The sequence below is a fragment of the Chiloscyllium plagiosum genome, unplaced genomic scaffold, assembly GCF_037043375.1.
Source record: "Chiloscyllium plagiosum isolate Xiang-an unplaced genomic scaffold, Cpla_swu_hap1 HiC_scaffold_6, whole genome shotgun sequence".
Classification (NCBI taxonomy): Eukaryota; Metazoa; Chordata; class Chondrichthyes; order Orectolobiformes; family Hemiscylliidae; genus Chiloscyllium; species Chiloscyllium plagiosum.
The window spans coordinates 123645333-123671824 of NW_028270144.1; the positions used below are offsets into that span (position 1 = coordinate 123645333).

At 40.9% G+C, this 26492-nt stretch overlaps 1 protein-coding gene across 1 annotated transcript in view; it reads right to left on the reverse strand.

The window, feature by feature from the left end:
* The window catches only part of acer3 (alkaline ceramidase 3), a 195590-nt gene that overhangs the window by 18393 nt on the left and 150705 nt on the right, over positions 1-26492 (reverse strand). Inside the window, exons 7-8 of the mRNA XM_043692440.2 lie at positions 8293-8351; positions 3592-3693 (exon numbers count right to left, since the gene is read on the reverse strand). Coding sequence (XP_043548375.1) covers positions 3592-3693; positions 8293-8351 — 161 coding nt within the window. The remainder of the gene's footprint in view (positions 1-3591; positions 3694-8292; positions 8352-26492) is intronic.

Genomic DNA, 26492 nt, shown 5'->3' on the forward strand with positions numbered 1-26492 from the left:
TAAAAACTGGAAATATAAAGCTAGCATAATAGTAACCAAGTCAACTGTCATAAAAACCCCTTTGGCTCACTAATATCCTTTATCGAAGAAAAATCTGTCATCCCTAACTTGCCTGGATTATGTGTATCCAGTCATAGAGCAATGTGGTTGAGAATTGATGGTCCTCTGAGCAATTAGGGACAAAAAAAATAAATGCCCATGTGAAACGAACAAATAAAAAAGTTTAGCCTAAATCTTTCTGGTACATATGACCAATTACCAGAACAAAAGAAAGGATGTCAAATCTTTGGGAACAATTAATTTCTCAAAGCAAAGAATCTTTGTGCAATGAAGTTAACGCTTTATCATGTCCCCTTCTAATTTTCCATCTCTATTCTGTTAACTTTAACTCTTCCAGTAGTTGAAAGGACCATCTTTAGAGAAGGATGAACATCTGGTGCATTTCCAATATTCACTGACGTTTGAAAAATTGCCCATGAGCAGATCACATTCCTTATAAGGCCCGAATGTATAATAACCCCTTGGGTGAAGCACTCGCAACTGATCTCAGCCCAAACTCATGCTGGAGGACAAGGAAGGAGAAAGTTGCTGAGAAAGGTCTAAACATTTCAAGAAAAATTCATAGATTACATTCGGGATTACATATCATAGAAACATAGCACAAAAAGTGGCCATTTGCCTCATCTTATTTGTTTCAGCTCTTTAGATAGAGATGACCAATCAGCTCTACTTCTTTGCCTGTTCCTAACGGATATGCTTTTTTTTAAACCTCTCTTCTTAATCATATCTTGCGAGAAATTTCCCATCAACAATTCAACCAATATGTTACTCCTCATCATAAATCAGAGAGAGAAAACCTCATGTCTACTGCCCCAGTCACTTTCCTAATTACTGTAAATGACCGTCATTACTTTTAATAATAAAAGTAAAAAGAGCAGGAGAAGACCTATGGTTATAGCTGATGCTAGGATTCAACTCCACATTATTCCATTCTCAATCATGGATGGTCCATTTTCTATTCCAGTGTTAAGAATGTTCAATATATTTAATAAAAAATTGAGGGGACAGTGGTGGAAGGATAATATCACTGGACTCGTAATCCAATCACCCAGGCTTTTGCGCTAGGTCACTGGCTCAAATCCAGCATGGAAGTTGGAGGATTTTAAATTCAGTTAATAAATCAGGAATATGACATGACACTCCATAATGATCACCACAATAATTATAAGATCCTATCAGGTGTTCAATAATGCCCTCTGGGAAAGGAAATCTGGTTTGGCCTGTTTGCAACTCCAAACACTCAGTGATGCAGTTGACTCTAAAATATCCAGTAAGTCACTCAGTTCAAGGACAATTAGGAATAGGCAACAAATGCTGGCCTTGCCAGTATCATCTACATCCCACAAATGAATAAAATTTAGTGATGATACATCCACCATCCTCTCAAATAGAGGATTTCAAAGATTCACAACCCTTTGAGTGAAGGGAGTTCTCACCTTAGTCCGAACTGATTGGGCCTTTGTGTAAAATAGTGCTGGTTCTTGAATGATCGAGCCAGGGGAACATTTCAGCAGCTAAATCCATTAATAATCTTGAACGTTTCAACGAGAGCTTATAAACACATTTTGTAGAATCTCTACAGTGTGGAAACGGGCCCTTTGGCCCAACAAGTCCACACCGACCCTCCGAAAAGTAACCTACCCAGACCTATTCCCCTACCCTATTACTCTACATTTCCCCTGACTAACATACCTAATCTACACATCCCTGGACACTATGGGCAATTTAGCTTGGCCAAATCACCTAACCTGCACATCTTTAGACTGTGGGAGGAAAGCAGAACACCTGGACAAAACCCACGCAGACACGAGGAGAATGTACAAACTCCACACAGACAGTCGCCTGAGGCTGCAATCAAACTAGCGTCACTGGTGCTGTGAGGCAGCAGTGCTAACCACCGAGCCACCCAAGAGCTCTTTATAGATGAACCTGACTCCAGTTACCAAGCCAGCAACGTTCACTGTACTGACTCCAATGCAAGTATATCCTTCCTTTTCAATTACCAAATTTATACCCACGTGTGGGCAGCACGGTGGCACAGTGGTTAGCACTGCTACCTCGCAGCACCAGAGACCCGGGTTCAATTCCCGCCTCAGGCGACTGACTGTGTGGAGATTGCACGTTCTCCCTGTGTCTGCGTGGGTTTCCTCCGGGTGCTCCGGTTTCCTCCCACAGTCCAAAGATGTGCAGGTCAGGTGAATTGGCCATGCTAAATTGCCCGTAGTGTTAGGTAAGGGGTAAATGTAGGGGTATGGGTGGGTTATGCTTCGGCGGGTCGGTGTGGACTTGTTGGGCCGAAGGGCCTGTTTCCACACTGTAAAGTAATCTAATCTAATCTAATCTAAAAATACCCCTCAGCCAGAGGGTGGTGAATCTGTGGAACTGGTGTGTATTTAAGACAGGGAGAGATAGACTCTTGATTAGTAAGCAAATCAAAGGTTACAGGAGCAGGAGAATGGGGTTGAGAAATATAACAGCCATGATCGAATGGTGAAACAGATCTAATGAGCTGAATGGCCTAATTCTGATCCTATATTTTACAGTTTTACACATAATACTTCAGGTGTGGTCTCACAAAAGACCTGTACAATTCGAGCAAGTCCTCTTTATTTTAGAATCAGAGTCATTTGTACCTGTCCATTTTCAGACTTTGTAGCAGTTAGCTATAACTGAGTGATTAGCTAGTCGATTTCAGAAGGCATTTAAGAGTCACCAACATAGCTATGGATCTAGTGTAACGTGCAGACCTCATTAGTTGAGGATGGCAGGCTTTCCTTTCCTAAAGGATATCAGTGAAGCAGATATTTTTTAAAAAATGACAATTGACAATGGTTTCATTGGCACCATTAGACTAGCTTTTAATTTCAGATTTATGAATCGAATTAAAATGTGTCATGGCAGGTTTTGATACACTGTCCTCAGAAAAGTTGCCTGGGTCTCTGGATTGCTAGCTCAGTGACTTATGTTGTTGACAGTCCCAATTTTACCATGAATATTTAGGGAACACATTTAAAATTCAATTTTGTTTCTTGATGGATACTTAGTCCTGTAATTCTACTTGGAGCAGCTTTACCCTGCACCAATGCCAACCTTAATCTCTGAATGTTTTATACTCACACTGGATGTGAAAGATTAGAAACAATGTCTCTTACTCAGCTCCATTTGATAAAAACCAACTTGCCTCATAGAAACAGGTTAAAGCAAAATCTAACAGAACGAAAATCCAGGGCAAAGAGGTAGGTTTTAAGGAGTGCCTTGAAAGAAAAGATACACCTTGAGATGAAGGGGAAGTTTAGGGACAACATTCCAAGGATTAAGATCCAAACAGCCGAAATCATGACCGCCAATGCTGCAGCAATCAAAACCAGGCACACTCAAGTGTCAGGTTTACGAACATCCCTATGTGTGAAACAGAATACCGACCTTTGGGGGGGGCACAGAGATTTCAGAAGAAAGAGAGGGGTGAGAACATGGAGGGATTTGAAAACGAGGATGAAAATTTTAAAGTCAATTGAAAGAGATAAACCTTACCTTAAATTATTGCAGAAGATATTGTCTACATTCCATAGAATGAAGCCCATCAGAAATACACCTAATGATGTGTAGGCAAGGGGCCTCAGCCAAGGGTAAACCCTGGAAAAAATGTTTTAAAAAGATCATTAAGTTGTTGAACCTACATCCATATAGGATGTTCTTTGAGTGTTCAAAGTATTTTATAGCTAGTACTTATAGATCATTAGATGTGGGAACCAAATCACTTGTATTCTACAAATTGTGAAACAACAAATGATTTTAAAAAGTGCCCTGATTGGTGCTGGTTAAAGTAACAAGTTCAATTACACTACTATATGAAACTGGTAGATAACTGTCTCATAACGAAAGAACTAGCTTTGTTCACTTCTTCAAGGCACAGATATTGGAACTGAGTTGACATGTCATAATATCCACAAATCTTATGGATGTCTCTCAATGCCACATCAGTTCCAAGAGAAGCAAAATTTTCAAACAGTGCCATAAAACCTCTATTAGATTTCAGGATCATAGAGGTCAGAAAACTTGTATAAATTGATAGTGTCATCAACAAACTTCAAACAAATCTTGACTTCATAGCAATAGAGTGCTCTAATGAAATGTTATCATTTTTATGAATTTAAATCTCACTCTTCTAACAACAGAAAACAACGTGCAACCAAGATTTGAAGATCATGAAATCTGATATCATTTCAAGGGAGAAGATCCAATGTAAAACCAAAATCCTCTAGAAATTTTACACCACATACAGCAGTAAATCCCATATTATATAAGGACATGCTGATTGCATTTCAAAAATTTTATTTTAACTAGAACAACAACAAAATATTAATGATTTCGATCAGATACCACAAAGGAACATTTGTCTAATTTGTCTTTCAGTGATGTGCTTCTCAAGCCCAAAGCTAACATTAAACTCTGCAGGAACTATATGCCTGTGGAATGACCCTGTTTTTATCACTCCCACACTAAATTGAAACATAGAAAAAAGTGCTCTAAAGATCACAAATGTGGGAGAATAGCAGCCAAAGTTCAAGATGACCGAATTACATTTATATTCAAAACAAACAAAAAGAAAAACAAACACACATCACAAGAAATAATATTTTTGAAACTGTGCTCAGTAATGCATGTTGTCTCTTTAATGCTTTAACTCCCTATGATTTACTTCCCTGTTTACCTTGCTTTTTCTAAGCTCTTTTTAATCCATATCCCTTGGTTATTCAAATCTGAGCAGCCCTGAAAAGTGAACGTATCTAATGAATTAGAACAGTGCAGCAAGCCTAAAGGAGTTTGGTTGAATTAGATCCTGTGTAGTCGATAATAAGTTATTAAAAATATATATTATCTACAGAACAAGAGATTAGAATGCAGGTCATTTTTTTCCATTAAATACCTTCCTTAGTGATTCTATATTGCTTGTTGCTTAAAGCCACATCATGTGTGATTCTTGCCATTTTGCAAATGTACAATGCAGTGTTTTACACATGTGATTTGTCAATTTGCTGGCAATATAAATGTCCAAATGGTAGACAAGTGAATCTCGATATCTGACAGCAAACTAACTTATAAACCCCATAAACCCAAGACTCAATCTTCTCATATCGGCACAGGCCTTCAACCAAAGGTAAAGGTAAAGCTGCCATAGTCATACTAGATCATAGATTACTCTCTCATTAGAGACACAGCTGGTGGTATTGATTTAACCTGAGGGTTACCATGCCTCAGGTGAGGGGAGGAATTCAGACGGTTAAGTTCTTCGTGGTAATCTCAGCCAGTGTGGGAATTGCACCCACAATATTGGCATCACAAAGTGGCCATCCAGCCAACAGACCCACATCCTTCAACAAAATGAACCTGATTAGTAGTCAAAATGTTAATTGTACAACAGAATTAATCAAATTCATTACTTTACTGCTAAAAAAAATTGGTAAAGCTTGTCATCTTGTACTCCAGGACAATTCATAACAAATGTCAAAGTCAAGAGAAAACAAAACATTTGCACTGTATGAGAAGGGAGGGCCGATTGATTGGCAAACTAGACTCTAATTTGTACTGGTGATGTAATGGTAAAAGCACCAGTTAAAATTGACTGACTGTTAACTGTCAAATTTTGCTTACGTTTTAAACTAGACAGATTGGCTGGTTACTCAGGGCAATGCCTTGACCAATGAATCAGAGACTGGTCACACCCATTTTACTGAGCTGAAACAGGTGAAAAACAGAGCCTTGTGCACCAATATTTGTAGCTAGAAAAGTGTGTCAAATTGTGAATTGTTTTAGAGTGCCCAAATAAAATCTTTGACAAAGTATACAGTTTTTCAGCAAAACTCAAGTCTTGAATTGCCGAACAACCATTTTTTTTATTACTCTTGTATGGTGTTACTAGTGTATTAACAAAGGCTGTGAGAGCAGGAACATGCAGCCTGAGCCGACAGTCGGCGACAGTGGGAGCCGGCAGCCTGAGGCAGCGGCAGGAGCAGGAACAGGCTAAAAGGTGGCGAGAGCAGGCAGCTCAGGGCAGCGCCTGTGGCAAGGTAGAGTCTGGATTGGGAAGCATTGAGCCCGTATGAGGAGTGCAAGCCCAGCACGTTTTGGTGCTTATGGACTGTGGTGTTGAACTGTTGAGCGTGTTTCTATGTTTTCTACTTTTTCGTAAGAAAGACTGTAATGGTTAACTTTTTAAAGATTGTTTCCTTTAGTTTTCTGCTTTGTACCAAGAATCTGTTCTAGGTACCTTTGTATGGGCAACACGGTGGCTCAATGGTTAGTACTGCTGCCTCACAGCGGAAGAAACCCATGTTCGATTCCAGCCTCAGACAACTGTCTGTGCAGTTTGCACATTGTCTCAGTGTCTGCTGGGTCTCCTCTGGGTGCTCTGCTTTCCTCCCACAGTCCAAAGATGGGCAGGTTAGGTGAATTGGCCATGCTAAATTGCCCACAGTGTTCAGGGATGTGTAGGTTAGTTGCATTAGTCATGGAAAATGTAGAGTAATAGAGTTGGGGAATGGGTCTTCGTGGGTTACTCTTCATAGGGTCAGAATGGACTTGTTGGGTCAAATGGCCTGTTTCCACACTGTAGGGATTCTATGATGGTTTGTACCTAAGACGGTGCTGTAAGTGGTGACTTGTCAACTTCTCACTGTACTTACTGTGATAATAAACCTCATCCAATTCAATTCAATAGAGTGGGAAAGTAGAGTTGAGGTAGACGTTCAGCTAATTGAATACTGGTGAAAGTATAGGATATCCCAGCTCCTGCACCTTCTATTCCCTCATGGGATGTGGACATCACCAGCTGAACTCATTCCAGGCTTTTGACCACAAACACTGAAGGAATGGCAACATTTCTCTAAGTCAGGATGGTGAGTAACTTGAAGGGAGGTTTGCAGGTGACAGTCAAAAGATTAAAAAGAAATTAAAAGTAATTTGCTCATGTCATTTTTAGTCATAATTACTTGATTGTAAAAGCAACTATAGATTTAAGAAAAACAATGAAAAAGTCCATTTTTCCAATATATGCCTCAGATTGATATGTAGGCTATTTTATGAATATCTAAATCACAAGGTGAAAGTGCAACATAATTTGCACATCAGGTATGATGCCTGACCTATGAGAGATGTAACTGTTTGAAGTACAAATCTTTTACTAAATAAGCTGATAATACTCTGCCAATAATAGATTTACAACCACAGAGTGATAAAAATCCTGGTATCACATCACAACATTGTGCAGTACAAATAACCTTTACAAATTTGGACTAGAGTCATACGATCACAGATGTACAGCCCAGAAACACACCCTTCGGTCCAACCCGTCCATACCGACCAGATATCCCAACCCAATCTAGTCCCACCTGCCAGCACCCGGCCCATATCCCTCCAAACCCTTCCTATTCATTTACCCATCCAGATGCCTTTTAAATGTTGCAATTGTACCAGCCTCCATCACTTCCTCTGGCAACTCATCCCATACACACACCACCTTCTGTGTGAAAACATTGTCCCTTAGGTCTGTTTTATATCTTTCCCCTCTCACCCTAAACTTATGCCCTCTAGTTCTGGACTCCCTCACCTCAGGGAAGAGACTTTGTCTATTTATCCTATCCTTGCCTCTCATGATTTTATAAACCTCAATAAGGTCACCCCTCAGCTTCCAACACTCCAGGGAAAACAGTCTTAGCCTATTCAACCTCTCCCTATAGTTCAAATCCTCCAATCCTGGCAACATCCTTGTAAATCTTTTCTGAACCCTTTCAGGTTTCATAAGATCCTTCCAATAGGAAGGAGACCAGAATTGCATGCAATATTCAAAATGTGGCCTAACCAATGTCCTGTACATCCGCAAGGTGACTTCCTAACTCCTGTACTCAATGCTCTGACCAATAAAGGAAAGCCACCTTCACTATCTTATCTACTTGCGACTCCACTTTCAAGGAGCTATGAACCTGCACTCCAAGGTCTCTTTGTTCAGCAACAGTCCCTAGGACCTTACCATTAAGTGTATAAGTCCTGCTAAGATTTGCTTTCCCAAAATGCAGCACCTCACAATTATCTAAATTAAACTCCATCTGCCACTTCTTAGCCCATTGGCCCATCTGACCAAGATCGCATTGTAACCGGAGGTAACCTTCTTTGCTGTCCACTTCAGTTTTAAAATCCAAGGTTTAATAAGTTGTGCAATGTTTGAATACTACTTACCATGTGACAACATATACTGATCGTAGGACTAAACAGCCGACTAGGAAGCCATACATAACCTGCAAAGAGGAAAGAAAATGAAATACTAAGTTCAAATGGACACAGTAAATCTGATAGCTTTAAAGACTTTGCAATCATTGTTACCTTAGCACTTGGGAAAATATTCATGCATTTCTATTAAACAATTTTGACAAACACTTATAATTACTACACTTGTATTGTTGGATATGCTATCAGTCTGCTTGAATCAGTGGTTGGCTGAAAGAAAACAGATTTAAGCTTCATATTTTTCATCTTTATTACAAATATGAAAATGACACATTTATTTACACAATATATTAAGTTTATTTTGGCAAAGAATACCTGTTCTGCTTCAGAGGTGCAATGCACCACCCAAGGAATTTTAACTTGTGGTTAGAATTCAAATGGAAGATTACTGAACAATTCAGAGTGCAAAACCAAACTCAAACTGAGCTTAGCATGTCAGGGTTTACAATGTTAAAGCCCCACCTTGATTCTTACTGGCAATGCAAACCTTACCTTTCCTATATTCGCTGAGCAAATGCATGAAGTCTCTCCAGATGTTCTTTGAGTGGGAAACATTCCAGTGTAACATCAATTTTAAATGGAAATTACTATGAAGCCCCTTTTGTATTTTTTGCACATCGTGTATAGTACATAATGATTTTGCAGCACTTGGAGGAGAGCAGATTTAGGACAGAGTGGAGGAAAACTTCTTCACCCAAAGAGTTGTGAATCTGGAATTTCTAGCCCAGTGAAGCGGATGAGGCTACCCTGTTGAATGTTTTTAAGGCAAAGATAAATAGAGTTTTGCACAGTAAAGGAATTAAGAGTTATGGTGAGTAGGTGGATAAATGGAACGAAGTCCACAAGAAGATCAGCCATGATTTTATTGAATGGCGGAACAGGCTTGCGGGGCCAGATGGCCTACTCCTGCTCCTGTTTATGTTATGTTCTTATGCTCACTTGTATGAATTTTTGGTACTGAATTCCCAATAGCCAAAAACAAGTAATTTTATGTGCTGATTGTGTGGACCTTAAAGGCAGCTCTGATAACCTATTTGTGCACTTAAATATCAGTAGTCCCAAAAACTAGGAAAAATCAATAATAATTTCATCGATACAAATACGAAGACTCATGCTAAAAAGACGAGGTGACAAATAGAAGCTCACACCGGTCTGGTCAGTTAGTAGGTAAAAACACTGTCCAATTTTGTACTAAATACCGATGAGTAGACAGTCATGGGATTTATAACTTGTAAAAAGTGCTGATCTTTGCTTAGGCAACACACAGCAGCATCACTCGGCCCACTTAGTCCCTCCCAAGCAATAGCAGGTAGGAAATAAAATCAATCAAGATTCCCAGACCTATAGGAAGCCTTTGTCATTAGAACCCTGCCCAATACAATTCAGAGTCTTGGGGAGGAGAAGTGAATAAAAAAATGCCAGTGAATAACCATAGAATACAAAGTTGAGTGGCCAAGAGATAGTAAGGTCTACAGATGCTGGAAGCCAGAGTCAACAGATATGAAGCTGGAAAAGCACAGCAGGTTAGGCAGCATCTGAAGAGCAGAAAAATCGGGCTGAAACCCTGTGTCAGAGCGGATGAAGGGTTTCAGCCGGAAACGTTGACTTTCCTGCTCCTCGATGCTGTCTGACCTGCTGTGCTTTTCTGCTTCACATCTATTGAGTGGCCAGGTCACTCTGTGTATACAGAAATAGGTGATCAATTGCACAGAGGTGCCACATAAACATCCACAAAAATGACAAAAGAAGCAATAGTCCCCCTGACAATAATCCCATTGTCCTCAGACCTCCCAGCAAATTAAAATATTAATTCATGCTGCATCACAGATTATGAAGATTTTCTTCTTAGCAATTAAGGCTAGCCAAATAAAGTCTATACGCACACATTGACAAGAGGCTCATTTTTGGAAATCTTTACAGCTCCATGATAGTCACAAATATTGCTTTTCAGTAAACATTAGGGTAGAACTAGGCTCTGCCCAACTGTGGTCTGAATTAAAAATAGTATTGAACGGACATTAGTACGAGTTAGGCAATTCTATGTTTAAATCTTTTGGAAGCAACAGTGTGATCAGATGAGTAGAGAAGTGTAATTAACCCTAAATTTAAGTTAGACATTGAGTATGAAAAATCAAATACTTGGAATTTAGAAAAAACAATGATATCATGATGGATACATTTGAACACAACAGCTCACGACATTCAGCCCCTCCAACATGCTCTCGGTTATTCAACGAGGCTGTGGGTGATTTGATCATGGTCTTAACAAGTGGGCGGCACGGTGGCACAGTAGTTAGCACTGCTGCCTCACAGCGCCAGAGACCCGGGTTCAATTCCCGCCTCAGGCGACTGACTGTGTGGAGTTTGCACGTTCTTCCCGTGTCTGCGTGGGTTTCCTCCCACAGTCCAAAGATGTGCAGGGTCATCTGCACTATACTAAATTGCCTATAGTGTTAGGTAAGGGGTAAATGTAGGGGTATGGGTGGGTTTCGCTTCGGCGGGTCGGTGTGGACTTGTTGGGCCGAAGGGCCTGTTTCCGCACTGTAATGTAATCTAATCTAATCTATTTTTCTGCCTGTTCCCAATATCATTGTGGATCAAAAACTAACTCAGCCTTGAATATATTCAATGTTTCACTGCTCACAAAGAGAATTCAAAAGCCTGGTAACGCCCAGAGAAAAAACAAAACCTCCTTACCTTGATTTAAGTTGAAGGCTCATTATTTTTAAACGTTAAATGGTACCCACCCAGTTCGAGATTTCCCCACGAGGGAAAACATCCACTTGGTGTCTACCCTGTCAATTCCCCTCAGGGAATTACAATAAGACTACTTCTTGTAACAATGTTACAATAAGACTACTTCTTATTCTTCTTAACTACTTCTTATTCTCTTCTTAATGAGATGAGCATTTTGGGAGGTCTTGCATTATGAATCCTTAATGCAAATAAGCTTAACTGATGTGACATAAAACAGTTTCTGCATCTGAAATTCAGGACAAGGTTTATTTAGTATGATTGGCATCCCAATGACTTGTGGAAAGCACCACTCAAGCCAAAGGTTTTATTGTTGAGCAAAAATTATTTCCAAGTACCTCAAACTGCTTCTACCTGTCAGACATGAAACCCTAACTACTTTAGCTTAATATGAATTGAAAAGTGTGGAACTGGAAAAGCACAGCAGGTCAGGCAGCATCTGAGGAGCAGGACAGTCAACGTTCGGGCATAAGCCCTTCATCAGGAGCTCTGCTGCTCCGCGGATGCTGCCTGAATGGCTGTGCTTTTCCAACACCACACTTTTCAACTCTGATCTGCAGTCCTCACTTTTCTCCTAGCTTAATATGTTACAGTGTAAAATCTTCTATCCAGATACAACCCATGTTTGGAGGAACAGAATACAAAATTGAACTACTGGATGATTTTCTACAGCTCAAGTGGACATTGTATGAAAACTACATGCAACTCTCCTCAAAAGTGCTGGAGTAGAATAGATAGGTCAGAACTCAGATTTTGGCAAAGCACCAGCTTTGTAGACTTTAATCTGAAAGTTACTAATGAACAAGTCACAGAAAGCTGTAACCATAGCCAGAGTTGTCTTTGTCCCCTCCTCCTGGCTTTGTACTGATTAGGAATACATTTCCCAAACATACTCTTTCATTGGAAACTTTGCAACCATGCCTTCAAATGCTGTGAATGCCTTACAGAAGGCTGAACTCATTTTCAATTTGGCAGTGCCTGTGAAAAATATGCTTCCAGCATTCTGTTTGTGGTGACCTCTTCTGCTGCAACATACAAATTTATTTAATTATTTCTGTTGATTTTGGCATGTGATAAGGGACAGGGTATGGGTTAGAAGTTGAATGGGGGTTAAACTAAGGGGACTCCAAAGGTTTATGGCTAGTCATTTCCAAGCAGATTAGAGATGCTCCATATATACAAAATTACTTCATTCTAATGTAGAGCATTATACAACCTATTAATATAGTTTCAGATAAAATCCATTGATGATATTTGTACTTTTATTCCTTTTCCTATACTCCTCTACTACTTAAGATGCTAACTCTTACAAGCTTATGGTTCTATTTATGTTGCCAGTTCTCCAGTACCTGCCCCGAGTTACCATTTCACCTTCAGCAAACATGCCGAAGTTCAATTCTAATGGATGAAGATACCTAGGAGTCACAGGCCAATAACCAGAAAGTAAAATTCTGAATAATTACTCAACCACATCCTCCCAAGAGGTTCACTAAAGGCAACTGCAACATTGCAATTTGCTTCAAATCTCACAGCACAAACTTACTCAGTTTTCATGTGCATCCTAAATAGAATCACACTTTGCCCTTTCAGGGCAAAGAGGTAATTCGTTCAAGTATTAAGAGCACGATCTGTATCGTGAAATCTTTCCTCAGTTCACAACTGATGTACAGCAATGAAAACCACTTGAACTTTTCCCCAGCACTTATGTATATACATTGCAGCTGTGAGGGGAGAAGATAAAGTTAATTCTGTAACACGTGCAATCACACAAATTAAATACCAAGGTAAATGCCTCAATAACTAGATATCAGGTTTCTTTTTATAAAAGATAAAACCTTTGAATCAAGGCATATCTACTAAGGTCAACATTTGTAGCATAGCTCTAACTGTCAGGATAATAAAAGCAAGATACTGGGATGCTGCATATCTGAAATAAAAACAGAAAATACAGAGAAAACTCAGCAGTCTGGCAGTATCTATGGACAGAGGAACCGAGTGCACATAGCTGAAAGTCCAATATTACATCTTCAGAACAGAAATGTTAAAGATCAGACTCAACTTTAATGGTCATGAGCTTTTTGATGCTTCAGAAGTGAATGAAAATTCACATCAAGCAGATTGATATAGGTCTGGAGTTATGTACAGGCTAGACAGGACAAAGACAATCTGTCTCCTTCCTCGCAGAACATTACTGAACAGGTAAATAAAACAAAGAACAGCAGATGTTAGAAATCTGAAGGGTCACTGAACTTGAAACTTTAACTCTGCTTTCTCACCACAGACATTACTGAACAGGTTGGCTTTTTATGACTAACAGCTTTACAATCACCTTCCCCAAAGGCACTTTAAGATTTTAAATGCAGACTTCAAATACTCAAATGGTGGCATTTAAACTCCCAACCTCTGGATTACTAGCCATGCAGCCTTCCTACTACATTAACATATCCCTTCAATGAATACTGTATGTAATTAGGACGATGCAAGAGATGCCTTAGACACGGGAGATGGAGTCTCACCAACATTACTGCCAACTAGCCGCAAATTGATGACGACCTACCTTACATCTGGATTCCTCAAGAGTCAAGCATGGTATATGCATGTTGAAGTTTTATTCTTGATAAATAAAGGCTAGCCACAACATTATTGTGATTTCACTGCTGATAATTTTAACAAAGATTTAAAAGGATATGGGCATTGTTGGTCAAGTCAGCCTTTGCTGTGCATCCCCAAATTGCCCTCAAGATGATGGCACTGAGCTGCCTTTGTAAACTGCTGTGGGTCACTAGATGTAGGCCCATCCAGGTGCCAATAAGAAGGGAGTTAGGAATACGTACCAATGGATCAAAGTGCTTTTTACAGAATCTGTTGTAAGGCAGACAATTTGACTTTGAAATCAATCTACATGTTACAAATATGTACGAATTGTTCAAACTGCTTTTTACAGGATCTATTGTAAGGCAACATAATCCCCCACTAACAACATCTTGGAGGTTACTCTTGACCAGAAATTAAACTGGACTCACCATATAAATACTGCGCCTGTAAGAACAAATCAGAGATTAGGCATATTGCAACAAGTAACTCACCTCCTGACTCACCAAAGTCTGACCACGATCCACAAGGCACAAGCCAGGAATGTGATGGAATACTCCCCATTTGCCTGGATGAGTGCAGCTCCAACAATACTCAAAAAGCTTGAAACCACCCAGGAGAAAAAGCATCCTATAGAATGGCACCACATCCACAAACATCTACTTCCTCCACCATCAGCACTCAATGACAATAGTCATCCACAAGAAATTCACTAAACATCCTTACACAGCACCTTCAAAAACCATGTCTACTATCATCTAAAAGAACAAGAACAATAGATTCATGGGAACACCACAACCTGCAAGTTCCCCTCCAAGCCACTCACCACCCTGACTTGGAAATAAATCTCCATTCCTTCACTGTCATTCGGTCAAAATCTTGGAATTCTCTCCCTAATGGCATAATACATCTATTTACAGCACATGGACCGTATTAGTTCGAGGAGGCAGCTCAGCACCATTTTCTCCAGGGGAACTAGCTAAAAGCAATAAATGCTGGCTGAACCAGCGATGCCCACTACTGAATTACAAAAAAAAGGGAGGGTTGAGGAAAGGAGAACTGACTCACCCCTCCTCATCTGGTCATGTTATCAGGTCAGTATCAGGTAAAGACAGCTTAGTTTAGGGACTATAACAATAAGCTCCCTCACAGGGTGCACTTCATTCCATAATTCTACATGAATACACATGTACCATTACATGAAACCTCCTTTCTTCCTGAAAATTAACTGTTGGCAAGATGATGTCAATCGTAAAACAATAAATCTGTTTATGTAATAAAGAAATAAGCAGAAATTGTTCTCAATAAAATGCAATCTATTTCATATGAGTCCAATGTCTTCCTGTTTGTTAACACACACAAGATGAAATTCTAGATGAGTCTGCCAAAACTTAGGCTTTAATAGGAAACATAGGGAATAAATTGTTCAAACAGAGTTGGTTCCTAGGTCAAGAAGTTCCACAGTTCAGAACACGAGTTTGGCACAGAGTCTTAGAGATGCACAGCATGGAAACAGTCTCTTCGGTCCAACCCATCCATGCCGACCAGATATCCCAACCCAATCTCGTCCCACCTGCCAGCACATGGCCCATATCCCTCCAAACCCTTACTATTCATATAACCATCCAAATGCCTTTTAAATGTTGCAATTGTACCAGCCTCCACCACTTCCTCTGGTAGCTCATTCCGTACACGTATCACCCTCTGCGTGATTAATTGAGAAAGTTCTAGAGTAATGATATGAATAACTGTCCATATTGGGAATTGGTTAGCTAATGTAGGGTGGATCATGCAGAGATTGCATGAGAACAAAAGGATGAGGTGGATGCTATCATAAACTCATAGTATTGTGCTAATTTTGTTTTGAGGCAGAGTGGAGGTAACTGAATGTGGTGCTCTGCCAAACCTGACCTGGGGAATGCTTAATTTGGACTAGGGCATAGAAACACAATTGTTATGATGCAGGGGGCCGTTCAGCCCATTGTGTCTGCAGTCGTTCTAAGCATTTTAACTTCGTGCCAATATCCTGCCTTTTCCACACAACTCCTATGTTGTTCCTATTTATTAATGACCTCTTGGCATGCCTCGATTGAATCCACCTCCACCAAACCTCAAAGCAATGCATTCTAGACAATAATTACTCACTGAATAAAATAAGTTTCTCACCTTGTATTTGCTGCTTTTGCAAAAGACATTAAAATTTGAGCTCTCTGGTTCGTGACCCTCGTGAGCAGGGAAAAAAAGTTTCTCCCTCTCCCCTGTACAGATACAGCATGAAAACCTGCTCCAGATCTTCTCTTAGCTTTCTCATCTTCAAGAAAGAAAGAGTGTGCTATTGAGGGAGTCCAGCCAAGGTTCACCAGACTGACAGCAGGATGGCACGACTGATATACGAGGAAAGACTGGATCGACTGGGCTTGTATTCACTGGAACTTAGAAGATTGGGGGGGTGGAGGTGGGACTTCATAGAAACATATAAAATCCTGACGGAATTGGACAAGCTAGATGCGGAAAGAATGTTCCTAATGTTGGGCAAGTCCAGAACAAGGGGTCACAGTCTAAGAATAAGGAGAAAGCCATTCAGGACTGAGATGTGGAAGAATTTCTTCATTCAGAGTTGTGAACCTGTGGAATTCTCTACCACAGGAAACTGTTGGTCCCTCTTGAATATCTGTAATGAACTGTCCCCAAGAGGAACCTGGATGTGACCCTAGCAGCTAAAGGGATCAAAGGGTATGGAGAGAGTGTGGGAATGGGATACCTAGATTGCACCATCAGCTATGATCACACTGGATGGTGGTGCAAACTCGAAGGGCTGAATGGCTTATGACTGCACCTATTTTCTATGCTTCTAGGATTCCTCCAAACTAACCTTATAATTGGGATTGCTCCTCCCTGGAACCATTCTTTAAATCTCTTTTGCACTCTCTCCAATGTGTTCACATCCTTCCTAAACTGTGGTGTCCAGAACATTTCTTTTAAAAAATCATTCACAGGATGAGGGCATCGCTGGCAGGGTTGTGTTTATTGCCCAACCCTAATTGCCCAGAGGGCAGTTAAGAATCAACCATATTGCTGAGAGTCTGGAGTCACATGCATCTCAGACCAGGCAAGGTTAGCGATTTCCTTCCCTAAATGACATTAGTGAGCCAGATGGATTTTTCCAACAATTGACAATGGATTTGTGGTTATCATTAGACTCTTAGAACTGTACACAATACATTTAATTGTATTGCATACAGGTTCAACATTACCTCCCTGGTCTATGTTGCTCTTAATGAAGCCTAGAATTTTATTAAAATACAAAAACAATCTAGAATATCAATTATTTTTAAAACTGCTCTATACCAAGCCTGCCACCTTTAATGAATAATGCACACATACACCCAATTCCAATTCATTGCCCCTTAAAATAAGGGTGTGCAATGATTTTATAATGAAACTTCATCACCATTGCTACAGTGTAGCCACATTTTTTTCACAACAAATTCAGCCATCTTCAGTGGTGCACATTTACAATGCTCTGGTTAGCAACACCCAAACTCAAAATAGCTTTTAGTAAATGCTGCAAGTAACCACAAAGGATACATACATGAAAGTACAGATGAGAGCAGTACTTTTGCCAATTCAGTGGAAAATCTCTAGCCCATCTCCATAACAGCAACTAACTATCCATCAATCATTGAGACTTTTTGATCTTATTGCCATAGTATCAATTAATAGAAGAAATAAGCTATAATTTTTAGCTAATGGCAAACAGAATAAATTTTCTCTAATTATATAGAATTTAGAACACAGAAATAGATCACTCACCCGACTGGGCTACGCTACTATTTATGCTCAAACATGAAACCTCCCATCCTATTTCATATATCATCATATCAATAATTATAAACATAGATGGAAACCTTAATACCTACAGTGTACTAATTTACATAAGAACATTAAAAACAACGAGCAGTAGACTGTCTGGCCTTTCAAGCCTGCTCCGCCATTCAATAAAATCATGGTTGATCTTTTCGTGCACTCAGAACCACTTACATGCGCTCTCACCATATCCCTTAATTCTGTTATTTTTCAAAGGAAATCCACCTTGGCTTTAAAAACATTTACTGATGTAGTGTCAACTTCTTCCCTTAGCAAGGAAGTCCATAGATTAACAACCCTCTGGGTAAAGGCGTCCTTCTCAATTCAGTCCTAAATCTGTTCCCTCTAACCTTGAGACTATGCCCTCTTGCCTTAGCTTTATCTGCCAGTGGAAACATCCTCTCCACTTCTATCTTATCCATCCCCTTCATAATTATTTTCTGTTTCTCTAAGATCTCCCCTCATTTTTCTGAACTCCAATAAATATAATCCCAATCTACTCAGTGTCTCTTTATAAGATAACCCCCTCAACTCCAGAATCAACCTAGTGAACCTTCTCTGCACCCCCTCCAGTGCCAGTACATCCTTTCTCAAGTAAGGAGACCAAAATTGCACACAGTACTCCAGGTGTGGCCTCACCAACACGTTGTATAGCTGCAACATTACTTGTCTGCTTTTAAACCTTCTACAATTCATGCACAAAGATACCCAGGTCCCTCTGCATAGCAGCGTGTTTCAACTTTTTACCATTCAAGTAATAGTCCTTTTTACTGTTATTCCTACCAAAATGTATGAATTACATTTATTAACATTGTATTCCATCTGCCAGATCTTTGCCCAATCATTCAATGTATCGATGTTCATCTGCAAAATTTCACAGTCCTCTGCATACTTCGCTCTGCCACGCATCTTAGTGTCATCTGCAAACTTTGACACACCACACAGTCCCCAACTCCAAATCATCTATATAAATTGTAAATAATTGAGGTCCTAACACTGATCCTGAGGCACACCAGTATTCACTGATTGCCAGCCTCAATGGCACTCATTTAGAGTCAGAGATGTACAGCACAAAAACAGACCGTAATGAGTTTTGAGATTTGTAGCTCAGGTTGAGGTTTTGGATGTAGGTTTGCTCGTTGAGCTTGAAGGTTCATTTCCAGACATTTCGTCACCCTACTAGGTAACATCTTCGCCTGAGGCCCACTGAAGAGGTTACCTAGTAGGGTGACGAAACGTCTGGAAATGAATCTTCAAGCTCAGCGAACAAACCTACATCCAAAACAGAAACAGACTAGATTAGATTAGATTAGATTACTTAGAGTGTGGAAACAGGCCCTTCGGCCCAACAAGTCCACACCGACCCGCCGAAGTGCAACCCAACCATACCCACTCCCCTACATTTACCCCTTCACCTAACACTACAGGCAATTTAGCATGGCCAATTGAACTAACCTGCACATTTTTGGACTGTGGGAGGAAACCGGAGCACCCTGAGGAAACCCACGCAGACACTGGGAGAATGTGCAAACTCCACACAGTCAGTCGCCTGAGGCAGGAATTGAACCCAGGTCTCTGGCGCTGTGAGGCAGCAGTGCTAACCACTGTGCCACCGTGCCGCCCACATGCCGACCAGAGATCCTAACCTAATCTCGTCCCACTTGCCAGCACCTGGCCCATACCCTTCCTATTCATATACCCATCCAAATGCCTTTTAAATGTTGCAATTGTACTAGACTTCACCACTTCCTTTGGCAGCTCATTCCGTGCACAAACTACCCTCTGAGTGAAAAAGCTACACCTGAGGTCTCTTTTACATTTTTCCCCCTCTCACTCTAAACCTATTCCCTCTAGTTCTGGACTCTCCCACCTCAGAGAAGAGGTCTATTTATCCAATCCATGTCCCTCATGATTTTATAAACCCTCAGTCACTGACACTCCAGGGAAAACAGTCCCAGCCTATTCAACCTCTCCCTATAGCTCAAATCCTCCAATCCTGGCAACATCATTGTAAATCTTTTCTGAACCCTTTCAAGTTTCACAACATAATCCCGATAGGAAGGAGACCAGAATTACACACAATATTCCAACAGTGGCCAAACCAACGTCCTGTACAGCTGCAACAATGACCTCCTGACTCCTGTACTCAACAAACTGACCAATTAAGGAAAGTATACCAAAGTCTTCACTATCCTATCTACCTGCAACTCTATCCCCACTCTTTGCTTCCTGTTAGTCAACCAATCCTCCATCCATGCTAATACTCTACCCCTAATGCCAAGCATCCTTATCTTATGCAGCAGTCTCTTGTGTGGCACATTGTCAAAGGCCTTTTGGAAACCTAGGTGCACCACATCCACTGGATCCCCTTTAACCACCTTGCTCAAACTGTGTTCATAGAATTCCAAATGATTTGTCAAGCATGACCTGCCCTTCATGAATCCAAGCTGCGTCTGTCCAATGGGACGATTTCTATCAAGATACCCTACTATTTCTTCCTTGATAATAGACTCAAGCATCTTCCCCACTACAGAGGTTAAGCTAACTGGTCTATAATTCTCCATCTTTTGTCTACCTCCCATTTTAAACAGTGGTGTCACATTTGTTGTTTTCCAATTTGCTGGGACTGCCCCAGAGTTCAGAGAATTTTGGAAAATTACCACCAGTGCACCTGCTATTTCTCCCACCACCTGTTTTAGTACCCTGGGGTTCATTCCATCAAGGCCAGGAGACTTATCGGTTGTTAGCTCCATTAGCTTGCCCAACATTGGCTCTTCCGTAATAATGATTGTTTTCAGGTCCTCACCTATCTTCGACTCTTTGTCAATTACTAGCATGTTAGCATCCTCCAATGTGAAGACGAATAAAAAATACCTGTTCAATGCCTTGGCCATTTCATTATATGTCCCTTCTCATCCTCGAAAGGACCAACATTTACTTTAGCCACTCTTTTTCGTTTTATATATTTATATAAACTTTTGCTATCTTTCTTTATAATCTGTGCTAGTTTTTTTCTCATTCTTGTTACTTTTCTTTATAGCTCTTTTTGTGGCTTTCTGTTGACCTTGAAAGTTTTCCCAATCTTCTAGCTTCATGCTGTTTTTGGCCACTTTGTATGCCTTCTCTTTCAATTTGATAGCCTCCCTTATTTACTTAGGCACCCCTGGCAGATTATCCCTTTTCTTACAGTCCTTTCTTTTCACTAGAATATACTTGTGCTGAGCACTTTGAAAAATTTCTTTGAAAGTCCTCCACTAATTGTCAACTGTCCCTAAAATCTTTATTTCATATCATACTTATCAGTATAATGCAGATTTGCAGCAGTCCAGAGTTTACAAGTTATTTTTCTACCTTGAGGTTGCTAAGTGTCATAGAGTCATAGAGATGTACAGCACAGAAACTGACTCTTCAGTCCAACGCGTCCATGCCGACCAGATAACCCAACCCAATCTAGTCCCACCTGCAAGCACCTGGCCCACATCCTGGTACACCCTTCCTATTCATACAAGTGGATCTGTAGTGTAATAGATATAGCAGGTACAAGCCATTCGACTTCACTGCGGGTTTCCTGATGACTATTATCTCTCACCCTCTCTAAGCTGTAGATCATTAGGAAAATGAAAATAGTTGAAACGGATAATGGTGAATAGGTTGCCATTCTGCAAACTGTTTTCAAATCCCTTAATGGCTTTTCCCCTTCCTAATTATGGAAACATCTCAAGCCCTATTAATCTTCTAAGATCCTCACATTTCTCCAAATCTTTCACGAATCCATGATTTCCATTGCTCTGTTGGTAGTCTATGCTTGTCTGCCGAGTGCAAAATTTCTGGAATTTCCTTCCTAAATTTCTCCTCCAAGATACTTTTAAATTCCTATCCTTTTAATTAATCTTTTGGTCATCTATCTTAACGCTTTTTCATTACGTAAATTTTGCTATATCATGGTGACATTTTGTTTGACAATGCTCTTAATAAAACATTCCAAAATGTTTCAAATGTTAAAAGGTATCAGACTCATTTCACAAGCCCGTGAACACATGGAGGGATAGACATTTTTGCTTTAAATTTAAAATGCCAACATGGCAAAGGATTAACTAATGTCTGAACATGCTTCCGGAAAGATCTTAAAATGTAAGTGACTGGGTGGGGTTCCCTTCCACGATTGGGCATATGAAGACAAAATTCAGCTGTGGAATTCATTCCTTCTATTATTTACAGACTTACTCAAAACGCAAAATCAATGGACTTCCAGAGTTAACTGTCTCCAAGCTAAACACTTAACACCAGAAAGCTGGTATAGATATGAATAGCACATCCATTTCTATTCATTTTGCATTAATTTCCATTCTACAAGGGGAGAGAATACCCCAACTTACATCATTTTTCTTCTCCTCAGAAGACAAATCACAACAGATAACCAAAGCAACTGGACAATGTGAACATACATAGACCACCGATTAAGTACAGAAAGAATTCAATACCATAAACGCACTTTGCGAACAGAAATGTTTGATCCATTATTCTAAACCATTTCTAGCTGTGCTGGAAAGAAAATCAATTTTCAAAGTTGCTACTTTGCATCATGTGGATTGTTGGCACTTAACTTTGGTTATCTACATTCCTTGCAAACAGAATCGCCACCACCTCCACCCCTTCAAAATTGGAAAAAGAAAGCTCCAAATGTGATATATTTACAAGTACTGGAGTTGCTAAATAGCAGTACCAATGTAAATGTCGAACTCACACCACATATTTGGGCTGAGCAATCTCAATTCTAGAAATCTGTTCAGATTTGCCTCCGCTGCATGGAACCTGAAATGTCTCCATCACTTGGGATCAATGTGCTCTTAACCTGATTGTCTGCCAGCCAGACAAATCAGGTATTGCAGCAAGTGTTTGGTTGCTATTTTGTACATTGCTCTGATACCTGTGTGACATGTCCTATGCTTCATAAAAAGTATCAGAACAAGTTACCTTGGTCTAGTGACTCACTGTCAAGGACACTCTTTGTGGTGTAGAGCTTGAGTCTCTACCCCTGGACTGAAAGACTCTGGTTCAAGTCCCACCTGCACCAGAAGAGTGTAATTAGAAAAAATAGGTTAAATTAGAAAAAAAGATGCAAATAGATGATGCCAAACAGCACTGATGTGAAAACACAACCCTGCCTTACTTCACAAATAAAGCAAAGAACAGTCGAACCTGGAGATCAGTAACAAAAACCGAAATTGCTGAAAATACTCTGCAGGTCTGGAGCATCTATGGAGAGAAAGCGGAGTTAATGTTCCAAGTCCAGCTGCCTTTCTCCAGTTTCTCTCCACAGATACTGTCAGACTGGCTGGGTTTTTCCAGCAATTTTGATTTCTGTTTGTGTTTTACTTCACTTTCCTCCAGGAAGGAGTCTGTTGAAGAAGATTTCTCCTTTCATTTCACAATGAAAGGATTCACGATCTGAAGTGGTTCGATTTGACTTATGCACGATTCATGTTAATGAAAAGACACAGTGGAATTTCTTTTTAACCAAGTCATTTTTTGGAAACCACATGGTTCCAGATAATTGTTGGTCTTGGTAGTTTGAACTCACTTCAGGGAAAACTGTTTTAGGACTGGGCTTTATGGCTGTTCCATTTGGCCAATATATACAGGCTTAGTGTTTGATTTTGAATTGAAGAAAACATGTCATAGAACAATTAGCTCATGTTTCTGAAACACTTGCTGACAGGTCAGGGTAAAACTCGATTGCGCTTTTGGAAGGTCGGCTGAAATAACTTCTCAATATTCGCCTGTCCTGAACAAGATGTGCCTCCCCAGACACCTATGCATTATTAGTCCATAAGACCATAAGACATAGGAGTGGAAGCAAGGCTATTCGGCCCATCGAGTCCACTCCGCCATTTAATCATGGCTGATGGGCATTTCAACTCCACTTAGCCGCATTCTCCCCGTAGCCCTTAATTCCTTGTGATATCAAGAATTTATCAATCTCTGCCTTGAAGACATTTAGCGCCCGGCCTCCGCTGCACTCTGCGGCAATGAATTCCACAGGTTCACCACTCTCTGGCTGAAGAAATGTCTCTGCATTTCTGTTCTGAATTGACCCCCTCAATTTTAAGGCTGTGCCCATGGGTCCTCGTTTCCCCGTCTAATGAAAACAATTTCTTAGCGTCCACCCTTTCCACGACATGTATTATCTTGTAAGTTTCTATTAGATCTCCCTTAACCTTCTAAACTCCAATGAGTACAATCCCAGGATCCTCAGCCGTTCATAGAACATAGAAGAATACAGCGCAGTACAGGCCCTTCGGCCCTCGATGTTGCGCCGATCCAAGCCCACCTAACCTACACTAGCCCACTATCCTCCATATGCCTATCCAATGCCCGCTTAAATGCCCATAATGAGGGAGAGTCCACCACTGCTACTGGCAGGGCATTCCATGAACTCACGACTCGCTGAGTAAAGAACCTACCCCTAACATCTGTCCTATACCTACCACCCCTTATTTTAAAGCTATGCCCCCTTGTAATAGCTGACTCCATACGTGGAAAAAGATTCTCACTGTCGACCCTATCTAAACCCCTAATCATCTTGTACATCTCTATCAAGTCACCCCTAAACCTTCTTTTCTCCAATGAAAACATTCCCAAGTGCCTCAGCCTTTCCTCATACGATCTTCCTACCATACCAGGCAAAATCCTGGTAAACCTCCTCTGCATCCGTTCCAGTGCCTCCACATCCTTCCTATAATATGGCAACCAAAACCGCACACAATACTCCAGATGCGGCCGCACCAGAGTCTTATACAACTGCAACATGACCTCAGTACTCCGGAACTCAATTCCTCTACCAATAAAAGCCAGTACGCCATATGCCTTCTTCACCGCACTATTTACCTGGGTGGCAACTTTCAAAGATCTGTGTACATGGACACCAAGATCCCTCTGCTCATCCACACTACCAAGTATCCGACCATTAGCCCAGTACCCCATCTTTTTATTACTCTTACCAAAGTGAATCACCTCACACTTCGCTACATTGAGCTCCATTTGCCACCTTTCTGCCCAGTTCTGCAGCTTATCTATGTCCCACTGTAACCTGCCATATCCTTCCTCACTGTCTACAACTCCTCCGACTTTCGTATCATCCGCAAACTTGCTCACCCAACCTTCTAACCCCTCTTCCAGGTCATTTATAAAAATGACAAACAGCAATGGTCCCAAAACAGATCCTTGCGGAACACCGCTAGTGACAGCACTCCAAGATGAACCTTTGCCATCAACTACTACCCTCTGTCTTCTTCCAGCCAGCCAACTCCTAATCCAAACCTCCAACTCACCCTCAATGCCATACCTCCGTATTTTTTTGCAGTAGTCTACCATGGGGAACCTTATCAAATGCCTTACTAAAATCCATATACACCACATCTACCGCTTTCCCCTCTTCCACCTCCTTAGTCACCTTCTCAAAGAATTCAATAAGGTTTGTGAGGCACGACCTGCCCTTCACAAAACCATGCTGACTATCCTTGATCACATTATTCCTATCCAGATGTTCATAAATCCTATCCCTTACAATTCTCTCTAAGGCTTTGCCCACCACAGAAGTGAGACTCACCGGCCTATAGTTACTAGGGTTATCCCTACTCCCCTTCTTGAACAAGGGAACCACATTTGCTCGCCTCCAATCTTCTGGCACTACTCCTGTAGACAAAGAGGACATAAAAAATCAAGGCCAATGGTTCTGCAATCTCCTCCCTTGCTTTCCAGAGAATCCTGGGATAAATGCCATCAGGCCCAGGGGACTTATCTATTTTCACCCTTTCCAGAATTTCCAACACCTCTTCTCTACATACCTCAAAGCCATCCATTCTACTTAATTGTGACTCAGTATTCACATTGACAACAATGTCCTGTTCCTGATTGAATACTGACGAAAAGTATTCATTCAGTGTCTCCCCAATCTCTTCAGCCTCCACACGCAACTTCCCACTACTATCCTTGACTGGACCTATTCCTACCCTAGTCATTCTTTTATTCCTGACATACCTATAGAAAGCCTTAGGGTTTTCCCTAATCCTACCAACTAAGGACCTTTCATGTCTCCTCCTTGCTGCTCTTAGCTCTCTCTTCAGGTCCTTCCTGGCTACCTTATAACTCTCAATCGCCCCAATTGAACCTTCACGCCTCATCTTTACATAGGCCGTCCTCTTCCCTTTAACAAGGGATTCCAATTCCTTATTAAACCATGGCTCCCTCACACAACCCTTTCCTCCCTGCCTGACGGGTACATACTTATCAAGGACACTCAATAGTTGCTCCTTGAACAAGCTCCACATATCAATTACGCCCTTGCCTTGAAGCTTACTTTTCCAAGCCACACATCCTAAGTCATGCCTCACCGCATCATAATTTCCCTGCCCCCAGCTATAACTCTTGCCCTGTAGTGCACACTTATCCCTCTCCATCACTAGAGTAAAAGTCACCGAATTGTGGTCACTGTCCCCAAAGTGCTCACCTACCTCTAATTCTAACACCTGGCCTGGTTCATTACCCAGAACCAAATCCAGTATGGCCTCACCTCTTGTTGGCCTATCTACATATTGTGTCAGGAAACCCTCCTGCACGCATTGGACAAACACTGACCCATCTAACGAACTTGAGCTATAGCTTTCCCAATCAATATCAGGAAAGTTAAAGCCCCCATAACAACCACCCTATTACTTTCACTCTTCTCTCGAATCATCCTCGCAATCCTTTCTTCTACGTTTCTAGGACTATTAGGAGGCCTGTAAAAAACTCCTAGCAGGGTGAGCTCACCTTTCCTATTCCTAACCTCAGCCCAAACTACCTCAGATGGCGAGTCTTCATCCATCGTCCTTTCCACAGCTGTAATACTATCTTTGACAAGCAATGCCACACCTCCCCCTCTTTTACCCCCACCTCTG